The sequence below is a fragment of the Rhinoderma darwinii genome, chromosome 3 (assembly GCF_050947455.1).
Source record: "Rhinoderma darwinii isolate aRhiDar2 chromosome 3, aRhiDar2.hap1, whole genome shotgun sequence".
NCBI lineage: Eukaryota > Metazoa > Chordata > Amphibia > Anura > Rhinodermatidae > Rhinoderma > Rhinoderma darwinii.
The window spans coordinates 225,993,349-226,015,365 of NC_134689.1; the positions used below are offsets into that span (position 1 = coordinate 225,993,349).

At 41.0% G+C, this 22,017-nt stretch overlaps 1 protein-coding gene across 1 annotated transcript in view; it reads left to right on the top strand.

Annotated features, from left to right (window-relative positions):
- The window catches only part of ITIH5 (inter-alpha-trypsin inhibitor heavy chain 5), an 80,099-nt gene extending 73,523 nt beyond the window's left edge, over positions 1-6,576 (top strand). Inside the window, exons 12-14 of the mRNA XM_075857471.1 lie at positions 1,569-1,685; positions 2,587-2,964; positions 3,694-6,576. Of these exons, the coding sequence (XP_075713586.1) occupies positions 1,569-1,685; positions 2,587-2,964; positions 3,694-3,971 (773 nt within the window). The 3' untranslated portion in view covers positions 3,972-6,576. The remainder of the gene's footprint in view (positions 1-1,568; positions 1,686-2,586; positions 2,965-3,693) is intronic.
- The last annotated feature ends 15,441 nt before the right edge of the window (positions 6,577-22,017 follow it).

The window sequence follows — 22,017 nt, forward strand, 5'->3', positions numbered from 1 at the left end:
CTTACTTTATTTTATGCTGCACTCCAAGGTCTCGTGTCTAAATTCCAATCGTAAAAGGGCAGGGGTCTCTAATAGTGGCCATTCAGTGTATATATTAAATATATTGGTGATTTACTTCTCACATTACTACAAAAGAAATAAACAAAAAGAAAACCATAAAAAAATATTGCAGAGTGAGAGGAATGATGAGTGACGTTGAAACAGCTGCTGAGGTGAGCTTGTAGGAGATCGGCAGGGATCCCGCTGTAACTTGGATTGTGAAACTCTGGGCCCTCCTTGATTGTGTGCAACTGTTGTGTAACAAATAACTTCACCGTACCTGAGCTCGTGTCTGAAGAGACTGGATGAGTGATAAGCCCTTGTATGACCTACAGCTGCTGTAATATTATAGCCGCTAAAGATACAGGGCAGCATGTTACATGTTAGACTAAGAGGTGATGAGACAAATATGTAATGCATTACTTATTGAGTCAACTTGCCTCTTCCAGACGTATGACGTATCATTACGTACTAGCCAGTTAGGGGAAGTGTGGAGCGGGCTCACGGGCTGAGCCCACTCCAAACAACACAGGTGTCGGCTTTATGTTATAGCCGACATTTCACTGTAACAAGCGGGATTTAGTTCCAACATGAGCCCCCACGTTTAACCCCTTAGATGCTGTGGTCTAAAGCATTGGAAAGAGTTAGAAAGAGGGGGCGACCCCCTCTGACAGCCCATCTGCCCCCCAGGTGATCAAAAACTTGCATGTACCACAAAATGGTACCATTAAAAACTACAGTTTGTCCCGCAAAAAATAAGCCCTCATACCGCTCAATCGATAGAAAAATAAAAAAGGTACTTCCTTGTAAAAGTAGTAAAATATAAAGAAAACGTAATAAATTTGGCATCGGCGTAATTGTATTGACCTCCAGAATAAAGTTAACATGACGTTTAAATTGCGCGGTGAATGCCGTAAAAACGAAGCGCAAAAAACACTGGGGGAATCGCTTTTTTTTTTCATTTTCTACCCCACAAAGAATGAAAAACGTCACCTTGCACCGTAAAAATGGAGCAAAATATTATTAATTTTGGAAGGTGGGGAGGGAAAAATTTTAATTTGAAAAATGGCTGCGGCAGGAATGGGTTAAATTAAACAGAATTTGAAATACCCTTCTGGTGCATCTTGTGTGAATCACACATCCATTAGCTTGTACCACCTAACACAACCAAGAATGACAAGTCGCTCAAAAAACTTTGTCTGAAATCTCTAGAGAATGGCCAAACATCAGGAGTCCCAAAATGGATAATATTCCTCTTCTTGGCAGGTATGAGATTATTTCCTGCAAATTAATATTGGATTTGTATTGGGGACATTCAGTCTAGATATTTAACCAGAAATTACGTTTCATGGCTGGATGCCAAGAATCAGTAAAAAGTGTTGACTTAAATTATTCAAAAGTATAAACTTCATATATTTGTATCTGTAAAAACAAGACCTAGGGAAATAATATTTTTCTAGAAACCTTTGTGTTTGACCTGGATTGAAATGTTGTCATCTGACCTTCTGTATATTTATACATCCTACTAGCGGATGGAGATCCCCATTTTGTTGTTGACTTCCCATTGAGTAAGTTGACAGTGTGCTTCAACATTGATGGTGAACCTGGTGACATACTGAGGCTTGTGTCAGACCACAAAAACTCTGGTAAGTTCCTGATAAAAATTGTGATTAATCAACCAAATTATAGAACAAAGACAACTTATGATTAATTTAATGTACAATCATCTAAGTAACACTATATAGGACACGCTAAACTGTAGATTTGCCTACATTTTTCTGACGTGCAGCGAAGTACATCTGAAATGACTATTTTTTTTCCTTATTCTTCATTATATATATTCAGAACAAAGTATTCATTTACACACAGTAGCATTAGTTGTCAGTTCTTTAATGATCCGTGTTCCCTCCTCCTTTCCATATTGCCCCCTCCGCTCTAAATAGTATAATGTTAATTTCTTTGTCTGACTTTTTTTTGGGGCAAGGGGAAGGATGGCAAATGGTAGAATACGTTTTATGGCTAAGGGAAATAACTTTTTATATTAAATGCTTGACAGTCTCAGTCCTATATTTAATATCCAAAAAGTGAATTTGAAGGGTAAAATAATGTACATATGGGTAAACTATCTTTTTTGAGAATAACGTGAAAGCCCATTTAGACGGGCCAATAATCGGCCACACGAACGTTATAACGAATGCTTGTTTCCGATTATTAGCCTGTGTAAACAGGGCAATAATCAGCCGACAAACTAGCAAACGCTCGTTTGTCAGCTGACCACATTGTTTATGTAGCCTATACAACTATTGTCGTCAGAAGCACATCTCCCTGTGCAAACAGGAGATGTGCTGCCGACAATGGTGGAAACTGATGGGGATCTAACTATTGTAATCACGATTGCTCGTCCCCATACAGAGAGCAATGGTCTTTGTGAAAAGGCCTTTCAACACACGCTAATAAACTTGTTATATCATTGATCGGCGCTCATTATGGGCAGAAATCTGCCCGTGTAAACCAGCTTTAGCTAAATAATGTTTTATCCATCTTAAGGTGTAACCGTAAATGGAGAGTTGATTGGAGCTCCAGCCCCACCCAAGGGTCATAAGAAACAGAGGACCTACTTCAGCAGAATTACCATCATCATTAATAAGCCAAGACGCACTTATATAGAAGTTACTCCAGCCAAGGTCATCCTGGACGGTAGAGATCGTCTCATTTTCACATGTGACAAAAGTGCAACCGTGAAGAACGATGACCTGATGGTCTCCATTGCTGCTAAATCAAATGTCACCATAACCATCCAAGGAACCATCAGCTTTGTAATCCTGGTTCATCGCTACAAAAATCCAGCTCCGTATCAAAGAGATCACTTGGGATTTTACATTTCTAACAGCAAAGGATTGTCTACTAATTCTCATGGACTTTTAGGTACGTTTTAATGTATTGTTGATAAGTATGTTGGCCTTTCATAAGCTGAAATATATTTATTATGAACAAAATAAGGAGCTGAGACAGCAGATCTGAGGATAGTAAGAATATCTAAAGGTAGACCCATTAGTCCAGTTAAAGGGGTTGTCCAGATTCAGAAAATGAATGTTATTCTTTGTATAATATAAACCTATACAATTTTCCAGTATACTTTCTGTTTAATAAATTTCTCACATTTTCCAAGATCTATGCTGGCTGGCATTCAATAGGAACCCCCACATTATTTACCTGCAGTGGATATAAATTTGTATGTGTTGTGTGATGGACACACATTTACACAACTCTTTACAGGACACAGCTATGATATCTGTTCTGTACCTGTGTCCATCCCATGACCATGAGCAGATTTATAGCCACTGGAAGTAAACAATGAAGGTTCCTATTGAATGACAGCAAGCAGAAATTTTTAAAAATGTGAGGAAATGAAACAGCAAGTATAATGGAAAATTGTATAACTTTTCATTATACAAAGAATAACATTTATTTGCTGACATCGTAATACCTCTTTAAGTAAAATGGAAGTAAATATCGAATTGGTCCATGGGCAATGCCATGCTTATTTGCACTGATGAAACATTTATTGCTACCTGTGAACAATAATATTCTAATTAAGGTAAAATTTCCATATTTTGTAAAATTGATAACTTGTATTTATATTTCCTTCCATAGGGCAATTCTTATATAATGAAGTTAAAGTCAACAATGTGTCAGTAAGCATCAAAGGCCAAGCTACAAACCAGTCATCAAATATTGTCAGTATGTTGAAGGTGAGAAATCGCTCAGTCCCTGTGATTAGAAAGCAAAGGAAGTTGTATAATGGCCTTCATCAAGTCGACTGTTGGTTTGCAAAAAATAATGCCGAAAAACTGATTGATGGAATGTATCAGGATTATTTGGTGTCTCATCCTTTCGATTGTGGGAATGATTTAATTACAAATGAAATTTAAAGCAGAAATCATCACGGGCAATTTCTGCAATTTTTAGACTTTCAGTTGCCAGGAGAAGATCTGTGGACAATAAGAAATATGTCGCAAAATGTTATGTTTCCTTACAAAAATATCCATCTCACATTGTGGGTATATACTGTAGTATTTATGGGTTACAGAAAATACTGTGACTTGCTTGCACAAAGTGTTCCTTGAGAACAATCAAAAATAGACCAAAGCATAGCTTTTCTATGTCGTCAACACAACGCTTAAGGTCATCACTGCATAAATAGGTGTTATTAACAAAGATTCTTTTTAATATGTAAAAATGTGGGATATTTGGCTTCAGATGGATTGTCCACTTTTTGGTCAACCACATTTTGATAAATTCATTCCATGTTAAGTAACAGCAAACAGTTTACCTCTTTACATATATAACAAAGTTATAAGAAAATATGTTACCTACTAGGCCCCATGCACACGACCGTGCCCGTAATCACGGTCCGTGATTACGACTGGCCGCGGACAGCCGTCCGCATTTGCGGGCTGTGTTCCAATTATAAAGTATGGGAACACTGTCCGTAAAATAAAAAAATAGGACATGTCCTTTTTTTTATGGAAGGTTTCTACGGCCCGGACACCTTCCCACAAATATACGGAAAGGTGTTCGTTGGCCATAGAAATTAATGGGTCCATAATTACGGACAAAAGCTACGGTTGTGTGCATGGTGCCTTAGATACCTTCGAAGACTTGAGCCTTTAAACATTGAGATTGAGACCAGTTTACACCAGTTTTATTTAATGCCAACATCTAGTTAGGATTATTTTAAAATTTAGCAGTTTTTACATACAATGCAGTGAAATTACAAGACTGGTCTGGAGAAAAAGAATTTGGATAAATAACCTATTATTTATGACTTCTGAAATATTAAATCTGACCAGATGCGCGGAAACCTGTACACATGACAATTAAAGGGAACCTGTCATGAAGACATGATTCATTTACATCATGCCATCTGTACCATGTCCTATCAAGGCGGATCCAAAAGGCACAGCGGCACCCACTATAGCCAAAAACACCAGGAGATCAGCCCTTGAACTCACATTCCTTGATATAGGAGAGGGGAGCGGAGAACTTTAAGTGGCTGTTAAATGGGCAAAATTATGCCCTCCAGGTAAATGTTATTAGGACGCCTACATTATTTTCTAATGTAAAGAGAGGCAGGTTTCCTTTAATATAAAGTAAAGTACAAAACAAACCTAAGGCCTCATGCACACTTCCATCACCGTTTTCACGGCCGTTTTTCACGAATCCGTGTGTCCGTAATTTGAACCGTGTGCTTCCCGTGTGTACTCCGTGTACACTTCCGTGTTTCAGTTTCCGAGAGGAAACTGAAACCCGTTCACACTATGTACACAATATTGTGAGTGCCGCACATGCTATTCCCTGTCCAGCGGTACTCACTGTCCAGGGTGCTGAAAGAGTTACTGACGATCAGTGCAGCCCTTTAACTCTTTCAGCACCCTGGACAGAGACTACCGCTGGACAGGGAATACCATGCGCGGCGCTCACAATACAGAGTAATGGTTCATTAAAAGAAACCCGCAACAAAAAAAAAGTTACTACTTACTCAGAACTCCCTGCTTGCCTGCTTCTTCCTTAAGTCCGGCCTCCTAAGATGAAGTTTCAGACCATGTGACCGCTGCAGCCAATCACATGCTGCAGCAGTCAAATGGACTGTCGCGTCATCCAGGGAGGTCTGACTGGATGTCAGAAGAGGGACGCGTCACCAGGACAACGACAAACATATTTTTCCTAATATCGCTGCGTTCCAGCACTGATCAGCAGGCTCTTCTCTCTATCAGTGCTGACAGAGAGAAGGGGCTGCAGTATCTGTCTGTATGTGTACTTCTTCCCGGCCATTGCTAGGCAACGGCTCCGTCACACACGGACGTCACACGGATGCCTTTTCCATGCCTTCAGTTTTTTTGACAGCCCCATTGACTTGCATGGGCCTCACGGTCACGGAATCTCGGATCAAAGTAGGACATGCTGTACTTTTGTCGGAACGGAGCAACGGGACCGTCAAAAAAGCTGAAGTGTGCATGGCCCCATTGAAATGAATGGGTCAGGGTGCTAGCCGTCTGAAAAACGGCTAGCACCCTGAAGAAAAAGACTGAAGTGGGCATGAAGCCTTAAACAATTGGACCGGACTATGTAGTCTACAACCTATGTGGCAATGTCATACAGAAACATACAAATATAATCAGAAGTTGTAGCAACGTCATGTAGAAAATCTAGGGAAATGTAGGACATCTATATCCAGAAGTGGTTTGCAGTTTGTATGTCAACCACAGGGATTGTAAAATCCTAAGCATACGGAGAACCTATAAAGGAATCTCAAATGTATACTGTAGGATAGATTCCGAAAGGCACTGTAACAGGTACAAAACCTAATGTATCTACTACTAATAGAATTGTCAATAATGATGCTGGTGAAAGCGTGAGAACTGAGAAGACTGAGGTTTGAAGGATAAGTATTATATATTAAGATGTTTTCATGTACATTGTAAAACGATCAGAGTTGTTATTACAGTAACATCAGCAATAAACCATTGCAAGTTATTCTTTTTCTTCTACACTTATAAACTCTTCTAGTGGATGTCATATTGAGAAGCACATTTTTTCCGAACAGGGCATGGATTTATAAAGCTTTCCATGCACTAAACTGTAAAACGGCTTTAGAATTTTTTTATTAGCTCATATAGGACATCCAGTATAGAAATGGAAATGTTCCTTATTGTACATACACAGATCTTGATCACATAAGTGTAAGTCCTCATTCACATAAGCATATTTCAAGCTTGTATTAGTACTGTATTTAAAAGGCCCAGAAGCAAATGTACTTTGCTGTTTACACCGCTATATGTTTGTAAGCCTACAATGCATTCGGAAAATCTTCGGACCCTTTCACTTTTTTCACATTTTGTTATGTTGAGGCCTTGTGCTAAAATAAAAGAAAATTCAAGTTTTTCCCCAATCATTCTGCACTGAATACCCCATAATGACAAAATGAAAACAGAATTTTAGAAATTTTAGAAAATGTATTAATAATGAGAAACTCAAAGATTGCATGGACATAAGTATTCATGCCCTTTGCTGTGACACTTGAAATTTATCTCTGGGGCCTCCCGTTTCTCTAGATCATCTTTGAAATGTTCCTACACCTTGATTGGGGTCCACCTGTGGTAAATTCATTTGATTGGACATGATTTGAAAATACACACTCCTATCTATATAAGGTCTCACAGCTGACAATGCATATCAGAGCAAAAACCAAGCCATGAGGAGGAAAGATCAGCCTGTAAAGCTCAGCAATAGGATCGTGTGGATGCACAGATCTGGAGAATGGTGCAAAAAACATACTAATGCACTGAAAGTTCCCAAGAGCACAGTGGCCTCCATAATTCTTAAATGGAAGAAGTTTGGAACTGCCAGGACTCTTCCTAAATTTGCTCGCCCCACCAAACTAAGTTTCTCGAGAGAAGGGCCTTAGTAAGAGAGGTGACCGAGAACCCAATGGTCACTCTGGCTCAGCTCCAAAGATCCTGTTTGCAGATGGGAGAAACTTCCAAAAGGTCAACCATCACTGCAGCACTCCAGCAATCTGGAGTTTATGGCACAGTGGCTTGAAATAAGCCTCTGCTCAATAAAAAACACATGAACGTCTACGTTTTGCAAAAAAAAAACACCTAAAGGACTCTCAGACTGTGACAAACAGGATTCTGTGGTCTGATGAAACCAAGATTGAACATTTTGGCCTCAATTCTAAGCGTCATGTCTGGAGGAATCAGGGACTGCTCATGGCTTGCCCAATACCTTCCCTACAGTAAAGCATGTTGGTGGCAGCCTGATGCTGTGGGGATGTTTTTCAGCGGCTGGGACAGGAAGTCTGGTCAGGGTTGAGGGACAGGTGAATGGAGCAAAGTACAGAGATATTCTTAATGAAAACCTGATCCAGAGTGCTCTGGACCTCAGACTGGGCCGAAGGTTCGCTTTCCAACAAGACAATGACCCTAAGCACACAGCCAAGACAACACTGGAGTGGCTTAGGGACAACTCTGTGAAAGTCCTTGAGTGGCCCAGCCAGAGCCCTGACTTGAACACATTTGAACATCTCTGGAGGAACCTAAAAATGGCTGTCCACCGACGGTCGTCATCCAACCTGACAAAACTTGAGAGGATCTGCAGAGAAGAATGGCAGAAAATCCCCAAAACCAGGTGTGCAAAACTTGTGGCATCATACCGAAGAAGACCGGAGGCTGTTATTGCTGCCCAAGATGCTTCAACTAAGTACTGGGTAAAGGGTGTGAATACTTATGTCAATGCAATATTTTAGTTTTTCCTTTATTAATAAATTAGAAAAGATTACTAACATTCTGATTTCACTTTGTCATTATGGGGTATTGAGTGCAGAATGAGGGGGGAAATTTTTTATTTTTTTTATTTTAGCACAAGGCTTCAACAGAACAAAATGTGAAAAAACTGAAAGGGTCTGAAGACTTTCCAAATGCATTGTATATTGTTATAGGGAGTCCACATTTCTAAATATGGTCATGTGAACACAGTGGTATTAATACCATAGAGACTGCTAAAAAATACTCAGATTTTATATTGTACATCCTTATCAATATCCACAATTGTATCTGCAATATGGAAGAAAATAAGGATAAAAATAAAGATAAAGAATACTGATAAATCATACCTCTACAGATCGTGAGAAGAGGGGTGCCTCTGCTATATTGAATCATTATGCCATAAATGTCATAAATGTCTTTAGGGGGAGAATTGCTTTAAGTTGCTGACAATCTGATGTCTATGTCAAATAGCAGATGTGGTCTGCTATCAGGAGAAATAGATTTATCTGGTCCAAACCTATTTGTCCTAAGATAAGTGGCACTAGAGGTATCTAAGAACTGCTTCTCTCCCTGCCTCTATAGACTTCATAGGCGATCAGTTTGAATGTAGATATTAATTGAAATACCGCCTACTTTAATGACAATTAAAACACAGCACGGGAAGCCTACTAAATATAGCACAATGCAAACAAAATGAATCAACCTACGTGAAAATACTAATGTGTGCCGGTGTTCAGATGTAATTGAGCTGAATTTGTTATTTCATTATCAATAGTTTTGCATTGTGATAACTGCGAAAAGTAATGCACTACTTTTACCTTTTTTTTCTATCTAAAACTAAAGAAAACACATTGTGATACCGCTATGCGTTGAACCTTATGACAAACTTAACTGTGCTGCATCTTTAATAGAGCAATGTAAAATATTAATGTCAAATATATAAAATAAATTACATGATGCAATTTATAGTTGATGAGATTTAGAAGCATTTGTATGTGGTTTTTACAGAAAAGCTTTTTTAAAGCAGCTCCATAGCTCCTTTTTAGCAGATATCCAAAGTCAAGAAGGCTAATCCTCATATATAAATAAAATAAAAACGTACATTAAAAATCTGCCTACAATGTATCCAGAACCGAAGGTTTATAGCACAATTACAGCCTGTGTTTTGAAGTACTAAATTTTAAGATCTGGTTGGTTCATTTAACTCCTTTACGACCGCCCACCATCTTTTGACGGCAGGCGGTGCATGTCCTTAGTCTACAGCGACGTCTTTTGGTGTCGCTGTAGAAGAGGCTGATGAGCGCTCCTTATCCTCTAAGCAGGCGCTGTAACTAACAGCTCCTGATCTTAGAGCAGCCTGCTGAATACAGCTGGGGTCGGAAAACATTCGGACCCCAGCTGTTTAACCCTTTGATCGCCGCGGTTTGTGACCACGGCAAGACCAAAGACTCCCCGCTTTGATCTTGTCATCATAAATCTGGTGACGTGGTCAAACACCGGGGAATCTCTCTGCAGTCAGCCCTAGGGACCTACAAAGGAACCAAGGGCTGTCTGTTCAGTAAGCCTGCTGTTTAGGCACACTATGTGCTGCCCTAACAGCAGCTTGCGTCATAGTGACACAGTATGATGTATTAGCACAGTTATAAATAAAGTTATCCCTTAAAGTGATTAAAAAAAGAAACAAAAAAAATAGATAAATAAAAAAATAAGTAAAATAAAGTCATTATTTTGCATAAAATATATTTTATTGCCCCTACACTAAATAAAAACAAACAAACCTACACATATTAGGTATCTAAACGACCGTAATAACCTAAAGAATTAATCGAATGGGTTATTTAGCGTGAAACGTGAACAAAATAAAAAACAAAAAATAAAAACTTTGCCGAGAAACGCTTTTCTTTTATTCACGCCATAAAAATATTTTTTTTCACCTCCAAACTATGAAAAAAAATAATACAAATTCTCCCGCATAAAACACGGCCACGTCAATGAAAAAATAAAAAAGTTATGGCTGCTGAAATACAGAGAGGTAAAAACTAACAAATGTAGCTGGTCATTGAAGGGAACCTGTCATCAGCATTTCACCTATTGAACTGTACACTCACACCTCATTGGTCGCTGCTGTCAAACATTCATTGCCGTTATCCCCTCTCCTAAACTCCTCCTCTGACCATAAATAAATGGTCTGCAAACATTTTGCGCCTTTTATGGTAATAATACAGCAGTCTCGCTCGTTCCTCTTTTTATGCCCGCCCACCACCAAAAACTGGCTAGTCCTGAATGCTGTCAATCAAAAGTAAGCTGTCAATCAAAAGTAAGGAGACGGCTTTAATTAAGAAAGACTTGAGGACATGGATCTGCTCAATGTAGTATCTCTGAATGTCCAAGGCCTTAATTTTCCCGAGAAGCGGTCCTCTCTGCTTCATCTTCTATGGAAGAAGCGAGCTTCTGTAGCCTTCTTTCAAGAAACTCATTTTCAACAAGACAAGATACCAAGACTCTTAGACAGGAGGTTCCCGGACGTCTTTCACAGTTGCTCTCCAGATTCTAAAACTAAAGGAGTTTCCATTCTTATTGCATGTACTGTGCCTTGGACATATGTGGATTGTCGCTGGGATGAAGCGGGACGATATCTGTTTGTCATGGGTAAGATGGCAGAATCGACTTTTACGTTTGGTACGGCGTATCTTCCCAACACTGGACAATCTCATTTCTTGGATAGTATGCTCAGGGATGTAGAGGATTTTCTGGAGGGGTGGTTTTCCTCGGGGGGGGGACCTCAACATGGCATTAGACCCTTTATTGGATACCTCGAATGGTTTCTCTCATCTGCCCCATGTCTTCTTTAGGAAGGCAAAAGCATCCTTACAACATTTGCAATTAATAGACACATGGCGCTTGCTCCACCCCCCCGACCGTGATTACTCACATTTTTCTCACGTACATGATTCCTAGTCGCGGATTGAATACTTGTTCCTCTCTCATACTCATCTTTCCTTGTTGCAGTCGGTTCATATTGACACGATCTCTTTTTCGGATCACGCTCTCATATCCATGTCTCTTTCCCTTCCGTCCTCTCAACCACGCACTTGGAGATGGCGTCTGAATGAAAGCCTTCTACAAGATCAAACAGTGGTCGATTGTATTCGTTCAGATCTTCAGGTGTTCTTCACTAATAACGCAACTGGAGAGGTATCATCTCCAGTGGTATGGGAAACACATAAATGTTTTATTCGAGGCACTTTCATTAAACACGGTGCCCTGTTCAAACGCATGAGAAATGCTCAATTCACAGATCTACTCTCCAAGATTGGTGCTCTTGAGAAATCTCATAAACGCTCCCTTGCGCTTCAGACTAAAACTGAACTTTGCCAACTACGGGAGCAACTCAAAAGCTTATCCCTTTCCCACGCGAAAGCCTACTTGGCCAGATGTCGCCGCCATTTCTTTGAGTTTGGAAACAAGCCAGGGAAGACCTTGTTGCGGGCTCTGCGCACACAGAGGGCACGCTCGTTTATTCCTCTTATCTCGGATGAACGAGGTCACAAACACGCCCTCTCCTCACGTATAGCAGGAACATTTCAGGCTTACTATGCTAAGCTATATAAGATTACCCAGTCTCTCCAACCACAGGCCCTTAAAGAGCGCCAAATTTCCATAGATAACTATCTGCAGCGTGCCGGCCTTCCCACCCTTCCACAGGACGCTATTTCGATTTTGGAGGATCCTATCACACTTCCTGAGCTCGAACTTGCCATTAAACATTCCCGAACGGGTAGAGCCCCAGGCCTGGATGGTCTCACATTAGCCTACTATAAAACATTTTTGCCGGACCTTCAGACTCATTTTCTCTCTGCCTATAATTCTCTTGCCACACATGCTACTCTTCCGCCCGACACGCTTATGGCCCACATTTCGGTTATCCCCAAAGAGGGTAAAGATCTCTCCCAGTGTTCGAACTATAGACCCATCTCCCTATTGAACGTAGACCTTAAATTGTTTGCAAAAATCCTATCAACCCGCCTTACTCCCTTGTTGCAGCATATCATCCATCGTGACCAGTTTGGATTCATGCCCATCAGAGAAGCTAGAGATAATAACACCAGGACTATTAATATCCTACACTATCTCTCCTCTATCCCGGCTGCCTTTCTATCCACTGATGCCAAGAAGGCTGTCGACCGGGTGGATTGGAGATTTCTTACCCAGACCTTGAAACACATAGGACTTGGATCCAACATGCTCCGATGGATTGGTAGTTTGTACTCACGCCACTCTGTGGCAGTTAATATTAACGGTGTCCTCTCTGACTATTTCCCTATTCTGAATGGTACCCGTCAGGGCTGTCGGCTCTCCCCTCTTATTTTCATTCTCACACGAGAACCTCTCCTTAGATGCATCCGTCAGAATGTTGTTATTGCAGGAATTTGGGTTGGGGCCACTACCCATAAAATTGCCGCTTATGCCGATGACCTTTCATTTTTCCTATCTCAATCGTTAATCTCTCTTCCCAACCTTCTCGCCGAACTCTCTCGATATGCGACCCTATCAAATTACAAAATTAACCTGCAGAAATCGGAAGCCCTCAATGTTTCTTTACTGCAACCAGCCCTTGCTCTTAGCAGCTTCCTTCCCGTTCAAGTGGTCCCCATCTACCCTGCCATATCTGGGGGTTCACCTAACCCCACGCACGTCTGGACTCTATCAGGCCAACTTCCCTCGCCTATTGTCCTCGGTTAAAAAAGATATTGATAGATGGACTTTTGGCACCTTTACATGGTTTGGTCGCTGCTCGATACTAAAGATGAATGTTCTCCGTAGGATTCTATATCTGCTAAGGGCCCTGCCCATCTATATTCCTCGGTCCTTTTTCAATGCATTTGCCTCCCTCTTCTCCAAATTTGTGTGGAACAATAAACCAGCCAGAATCTCAAAGTTGTTACTCTATAGACCTAAAAGACAGGGGGGAATTGGATTACCTGATATTCACGCATACTACCGAGCTACTCACCTCACTAGGCTTGTGGACTGGCATCGTAATGCTGAAACCAAACTTTGGAATCACATTTCTGCTCTTTGCCTCTTCATATCTTACCCTGGCTTCCCAATTTCTCTTTGCCCTCTCCACCTCACCCTACCATCTCCCTTACCTTGACAATAATCAGAAATTCTACTGGGATCCAACTTCTACCTCATCCTTCCCCGCTACTCCCGATATTGGGCCATCCTCCTTCACACCGAGCCTATCTAAACCTGTCTTTCAGAGATGGGCGTCTCCTGGCCGATATCGAGCCAACGATTTTTTGATAGGAGATTCTTGGCCGACATTGGAATCTCTCGCTTCCACACTTGACCCATGTCCTTTAGGATTTTGGAGGGCAAACCAACTCCATCATTTTCTTGTCTCCCTTCCATCCCCTTTCTCTCTTTCCCATTCCGACACCCCATTGGAAACCCTCTGCTCTGGAACGGGTCCGGTGCAGCATGCCCTGTCTGCTATCTATGTCATGTTGGGCTCCCCTTTGACATGGCCTCCGCCTCCCTTTGTGGGTAAGTGGGAGCAGGATTTGAATTAGTCTCTTTCTGTCTCCCAATTGACCATAATATATGATTTAACCCATGGGTCGTCAATTTCTAGTCGTATCCAAGAGGCAGGTTACAAACGCTTATCTCGATGGTACTATGTTCCGTCTAGACTCCATGTTATGTTCCCCAATGTCTCATCTCTTTGCTGTCGATGTGGGTCTACTGAAGGGACCTTTCTCCATACCTTCTGGGATTGTTCAGTGTTGTCTCATTTCTGACAAGAAGTTTGGAGAATAACCTGCTCTTTTTCTGATCATACCATACCTTTTACTCCGGTCTTTTTCCTGCTTCATCTCAATGACATTCCTTTACCATTATACAAAAGGTCTATTCTTCGACACTTAGTTAACAGTGCTCGAACTTGTATACCTGTCTTATGGAAGAGCATGGAACCTCCCTCACTCCGACTATGGTTTCATAAAATTGAGGAACTTAAACGCATGGAGGACCTTACATCTCAGTTGACTAATAGACCTGGCAGCTTCTCCAAGACATGGTACCACTGGATTGTCTACCAGGATTCTCCAGAATATCGGACCATCATGGCCAGCTGAACAGTGACTTTCGGACATCTTGAATTGTGTTTTAGATCCTATACCTATGTGTTTTCCTCACTCTCCCCCCTTTTTTTTTCTTTTTATTTGTCTTTCTCCTTTTTCTTTCTCTGATGCTGACTACCAGATTTTGTTAGTTGTTTGATGCAACATCTTGGACCTGCGCGTCCTTGTCCTTTTTGTATCCCTGATTGATATGTATTCCTTGTTTGGAAAAAGTACATAAATAAAGAATTTACAAAAAAAAAAAAAAGAAAGACTTGAGGAATGAAGATATGACTCATTTCAAATGGAGATATGACTCTTTTATGCTCATTAGCATACAGCATGGGGACACTAAAAAGCTGAATACTAAAGGTACAGAGCCTACTTAGAAGATAATTCTAGGTTACATAAAAAAGATTTTTCCCCCACTACCACCAGGTTTTGCTGGTTTAATAAGTGAAATGCTGGTGACAGGTTCCCTTTAAGACCTTTTCTGGCCCGGTCATTAAGGGGTTAAAGACGCAGTACCAAAATCACACAATAATAGGGGTGTGTGTTATATATACTGCTTCTGTGTTCATAAACAGCCACTGGGCCTTAGGACTCATGCACCTCTATGGTAGCCCCATTACGTCTATGTAGAAAACAGAATCATAATACTGCCATGTGCATGGACCATGATAGCAACTAGCTTGTTATATATGAAAATAGAAATCTGATTGGTTCTTATGAATCCTTGTGTCTCTATAATACAACTAAGTTACCAAAGCAGGAGTTACATGGGCAAAGGAGCTCTTATTACAAGACGCATCTATAACCTCTGATAACTTGAGACTTTTAGAGTGCAGTCATATGCGATTGAAAATCAGTTCCACTCCTCTGAATGGGGTTGTTTCTGCAGCAGGTGTATGGATTTCTGCAAGTTCCACTCAGATAAAGGAAACTGATTTTCAGTCGCAGAAATTTCTGCATCAAAATCTGCCTATTATATATGTATTATGAGTATATGTCATAATACCCACTCATACTGCTTAGCTCACGTATTGTTTATCTAGATTAAAGATAGAAAAACTATGTATGTCAGAATCAGGTGCTGACTGAATTACAATTACTTCATCATTCCTAAGCACAGTGTCATTCCTCAAAGGAGAGATCTCAATACACTTGTATGTCATGTAGTAATAGATATTCTCCGGATGATTTATTTCATTGGGTGGGTTCTTAAAATGATCAAATTCACTTAATCTAAACCACAATTTCAATAAGATGTATGAAAGATACTGTGTGTGATGTGATATGCACCGTGTGATACTATTATATATATATATATATATATATATATATATATATATATATATATACATACACACACAGTGCATTTGGAAAGTCTTCAGACACTTTAAAGAGACTCTGTCACCACATTATAAGTGCCCTATCTCCTACATAAGGAGATCGGCGCTGTAATGTAGGTGACAGTAATGCTTTTTATTTAAAAAAACGATCTTTTTTCACAAAGTTAGGAGCGATTTAAGTTTATGCTAATGAGCTTTCTTAATGCCCAAGTGGGCGTACTTTTACTTTCGACCAAGTGGGCGTTGTACAGAGGAGTGCATGACGCTGACCAATCGGCATCATGCACTCCTCTCCATTCATTTACACTGCACTAGCGAAATAGATATATCGCTATGTGCAGCCTCATACACAAGCCCTAACATTACTACAGTGTCCTGATAATGAATACACATGAAATCCAGCCTGGACGTCATGTGTACTCAGAATCCTGACACTTCTGAATCTTTTTTTGTGAGATTCCGGCAAGTGAAACCAAACCTCGTTTAGCTCCGTGATCTCGCGAGATTTCGTATCCGTTGCTGGAATCTCACAAAAAAGAGTCAGAAGTGTCAGCATTCTGAGTACACATGACGTCCAGGCTGGATTTCATGTGTATTCATTATCAGGACACTGTAGTAATGTTAGGGTTTGTGTATGAGGCTGCACATAGCGATATATCTATATCGCTAGTGCAGTGTAAATGAATGGAGAGGAGTGCATGATGCCGATTGGTCAGCATCATGCACTCCTCTGTACAACGCCCACTTGGTCGAAAGTAAAAGTACGCCCACTTGGGCATTAAGAAAGCTCATTAGCATAAACTTAAATCGCTCCTAACTTTGTGAAAAAAGATTGTTTTTTTAAATAAAAAGCATTACTGTCACCTACATTACAGCACCCATCTCCTTATGTAGGAGACAGGGCACTTATAATGTGGTGACAGAGTCTCTTTAATACCCTTCAGACCCTTAAATTAAAAAATTCACGTTTTTCGCCATCATTCTACACTCAATACACCATAATGACAAAGTGCAAACACTGTTAGAAATCGTTGCTAGTTTACTTAAAGGGTAAAACTAAAATATTGCATTGACATTAGTATTCAGGCACTTTACTCAGCACTTAGTTGAAGCACCTTTGGCAGCGATAACGGCCTCCAGTCTTCTTGATGCCACAAGGTTTGCACTCCTGGACTTGGGAATTTTCTGCCATTCTTCTCTGCAGATCCTCTCAAGTTTTGTCAGGTTGGATGACGACCATCTGTGGACAGCCATTTTCAGGTCTCTCCAGAGATGTTCAAATGTGTTCAAGTCAGGGCTCTGGCTGGGCCACTCAAGGACATTCACAGAGTTGTCCCTAAGTCACTCCTGTGTTGTCTTGGCTGTGTGCTTAGGGTCATTGTCTTGTTGGAAGGTGAACCTTCGGCCCAGTCTGAGGTTCAAAGCACTCTGGATCAGGTTTTCATTAAGAATATCTCTGGTCAGGGTTGAGGGAAAGATGAATGGAGCAAAGTATAGTCTCCCTGTCCCAGCCGCTGAAAAACAACCCCACATCATGATAAGTAGGGATGGTATTGGGCAGGTGATGAGCAGTGACAGGTTTCCTCCAGACATGATGCATATAATTGAGGCCAAAATGTTCAATCTTGGTTTTATCAGACCACAGAATCTTGTTTCTCACCGGCTGAGAGTCCTTTAGGTGCTTTTTTTGCAAAGTCCAGGTGGATTTCATGTGTCTTTTACTGAGGAAGGGCTTCATTCTGGCCACTTTGCCATAAAGCCCAGATTGGTGGAGTGCTGCAGTGATGGTTGACCTTCTGGAAGTTTCTCCCATCTGCACACAGGAACTTTGGAGCTCAGCCATAGTGACCATTGGGTTTTTGGGTACCTCTCTTACCAAGGCTCTTCTCCTTTGGTGGAGTGGCCAGCTCTAGAAAGAGTCATGTTTGTTCTAAATGTCTTCCATTTAAGAATTATGGACTTCCTAAGAGTGTAGCAGAATTTTTTTTGTACCCTTTTCCAGATCTGTGCCTCCACACAATCCTGTCTCTGAGCTCTACAGGCAGGTTCTTTCCTCCTCATGGCTTGGTTTTTGCTCTGATATGCATTGTCAGGTGTGAGACCTTATATAGACAGGGGTGTGTCTTTCCAAATCATGACCAATCAAATTAATTTACCACAGGTGGACTCCAATCAAGGTGTAGAAACATTTCAAAGATGATATAGAGAAATGGGAGGCCCCAGAGCTAAATTTCAAGTGTAATATCAAAGGGTCTGAGCACTTATGTCCATGCAAAATTTGAGTTTTTCATTTTTAATAAGTTCGTAAAAATGTCTAAAATTCTGTTTTCAATTTGTCATTATGGAATGGAGTGCAGAATGATGGGGAAAAATTATAATTAATTTTTTTTCAACACAAGGCCTCAACATAACAAAATGTGAAAAAAAGCAAAAGGGTCACATTTTAAACAACAACAAAAGTGAAAACCTGGTGATGAATGGAGGCGACAAAGTTTAATTTCTTCCATTCATCACCAGTTTTTCCAGAGATGGAGATATGATTAGGAAAATATTAAATAAACACTGGCACATTTTGAAAAAGTGCTATTAGCACTCTGCCTGGGACTCCAGCTGTGCTCCTGACATCACTGTCCATATATGGATAGTGATGTCAGGGGCAACCCCAAAGCCAGAGTCCCGGGCAGAGCGCTATTGGCTCTCGGCCTGGGAGTCTGTAGCCTAGTAAATGGCAGAGTATGGAGCTACCTCCCTGCTCTGCCATAGCTTTCAATGATATCTGTGTCCTAAGGATGCAGATACTATTGCATGTGGCGTCGCTACCACTGTATCAGCCATAGCAACTGCTAGCAGGGGCATGGGAAGGGCCCTGTGACGGCGGGCGGCACAGGCCCTCTCATGCCGTGGCTCCTGTAGCAGCTGCTATGGCTGCTACATTTGTAGTTACACTGCTTCCTAGACAGGGGCTCCCTCTAGAAGCAGAATCCCGTCAGCAACACACTGGCCGGGGATTCCACTCCTGGAGGAGCCATGATGACAGTGTCAGCACCCGGCGGCCGAGTGGGCCCCCCGGAGGGTAGTGGGCCCCGGCACTTGGCCAGGTTCGCCTGGTGCTGATGCTGGCTCTGAGTGCAGGGCAATAGTGCTGAAGTAGTTTAGGCACTTGATGTACTGTACTATTACTCCAAGGTGATCACAAAAGAACTTCCACTATGTCAACACAATTACTGCATGCCAATAATACACAGACGCTCATCTTCCCCAACTGCAAAGATTGGAGAAAACTGTCAGGTGAGTGTGCATCACTTACCTGGGAAAGAGATGGCATCAGGATGGACTACCGGAAGACGGCAATGTTCAGGTTCTTGTGGGAAAGCTTGGGTACTGACATTCATGTGGATGTTACTTTAATATGTACCACCTACTTAACCATTGTTGCAGAAAAAGTGCACCCATTCAAGTAACGGTATTCCCAAATGGCAGTGGCCTCTTTCAGCAAGATAACATACCCTGCCACACTGCAAAAATTGTTCACATGACCTCCGAATTTCCCAGATCTGAATCCGATCAAGCATATGTGGAATGCGCTGAAAAAATAAGTCCAATCCATGAAGGCCCCATCCCGCAACTTACAGGACTTTAAGAATATGCTGCTAACGTTTTAGTGCCAGATACCACAAGACTCCTTCAGAGGACTTGACGGGTCAGAGCTGTCTTGGGGGAAAGAGGAGACCCACACAATATTAGGCAGGTCGTTTTAATGGTACGACTAATCAGTATATATATATATATATATATATATATATATATATATATATATATATATATATATAAATATATATATATATATATATATATATATATATGTACATATACACTACCGTTCAAAAGTTTGGGGTCACCCAGACAATTTTGTGTTTTCCATGAAAACTCACACTTATATTTATCAAATGAGTTGCAAAAGGACTAGAAAATATAGTCAAGACATTGACAAGGTTAGAAATAATGATTTTTATTTCAAATAATAATTTTCTCCTTCAAACTTTGCTTTCGTCAAAGAATGCTCCATTTGCAGCAATTACAGCATTGCAGACCTTTGGCATTCTAGCTGTTAATTTGCTGAGGTAATCGGGAGAAATTTCACCCCATGCTTCCAGAAGCCCCTCCCACAAGTTGGATTGGCTTGATGGGCACTTCTTGCGTACCATACGGTCAAGCTGCTCCCACAACAGCTCTATGGGGTTGAGATCTGGTGACTGCGCTGGCCACTCCATTACAGATAGAATACCAGCTGCCTGCTTCTTCCCTAAATAGTTCTTCCATAATTTGGAGTTGTGCTTTGGGTCATTGTCCTGTTGTAGGATGAAATTGGCTCCAATCAAGCGCTGTCCACATGGTATGGCATGGCGTGGCAAAATGGAGTGATAGCCTTCCTTATTCAAAATCCCTTTTACCTTGTACAAATCTCCCACTTTACCAGCACCAAAGCAACCCCAGACCATCACATTACCTCCACCATGCTTGACAGATGGCGTCAGGCACTCTTTCAGCATCTTTTCAGTTGTTCTGCATCTCAGAAATGTTCTTCTGTGTGATCCAAACACCTCAAACTTCGATTCGTCTGTCCATAACACTTTTTTCCAATCTTCCTGTCCAATGTCTGTGTGCTTTTGCCCATATTAATCTTTTCCTTTTATTAGCCAGTTTCAGATATGGCTTTTTCTTTGCCACTCTGCCCTGAAGGCCAGCATCCCGGAGTCGCCTCTTCACTGTAGACGTTGATACTGGCGTTTTGCGGGTACTATTTAATGAAGCTGCCAGATGAGGACCTGTGAGGCGTCTATTTCTCAAACTAGAGACTCTAATGTACTTGTCTTGTTGCTCAGTTGGGCAGCGGGGCCTCCCACTTCTCTTTCTACTCTGGTTAGAGCCTGTTTGTGCTGTCCTCTGAAGGGAGTAGTACACACCGTTGTAGGAAATCTTCAGTTTCTTGGCAATTTCTCGCATGGAATCTCCTTCATTTCTAAGAACAAGAATAGATTGTCGCGTTTCACATGAAAGCTCTCTTTTTCTAGCCATTTTGAGAGTTTAATCGAACCCACAAATGTAATGCTCCAGATTCTCAACTAGCTCAGAGGAAGGTCAGTTTTATAGCTCCTCTAAACAGCAAAACTGTTTACAGCGGTGCTAACATAATTGCACAAGGGTTTTCAAGTGTTTTCTAATCATCCATTAGCCTTCTAACACAGTTAGCAAACACAAAGTACCATTAGAACACTGGAGTGATGGTTGCTGGAAATGGGCCTCTATACACCTATGTAGATATTGCATTAAAAACCAGACGTTTGCAGCTAGAATAGTCATTTAGCACATTAACAATGTATAGAGTGTATTTCTGATTAATTTAATGCTATCTTCATTGAAAAAAAACTGTGCTTTTCTTGCAAAAATAAGGAAATTTCTAAGTGACCCTAAACTTTTGAACGGTAGTGTGTGTATATATATATATATATATACATATATATATATATATATATATACACATACATATATATATATATATATATATATATATATATATACATACAATTCTGGACTGCTAAACCACTATTTGGACAAAAGTATTAGGCCACACCTCTTAATCATTAAATTCTGGGGTTTCATTCAGTCCCATTGCCACAGGTGTATAAAATGAAGCACCTAGCCATGCAGTCTGCCTTTACAAACAATAGTAAAAGAATGGGTCATTCTAAAGAGCTCAATGAATTCGGCATGGTACTGTAATAAGATGCCACCGTTGCAAGAAGTCAGTTCATGATATTTCTTCCCTCCTAAATATTTCACGATCAACTGTGCGTGGTATTATTGCAAAGTGGTAGCGTTTAGAACCACAACAACTCATCCATGAAGTGGCAGACCACGTAAAGTTACAAAGCGAGGTCGCCGAGTGCTGAGGCGCATACTGTATAAAACTCACCAAAGCTCTGCTGACTCAATAACTGCAGAGCTCCAAACCTCCTCTGGCAAATAACATGTGCACAAAAATTCTGCGCCGGCAGCTTCATGAAATGGGTTTCCATGGCCGAGCAGCTGCATTCAAGCCTTACATCACCAAGCACAATGCCAAGCATTGGATGGAGTGGTGTAAAGCACGCTACCACTGAACTTTGG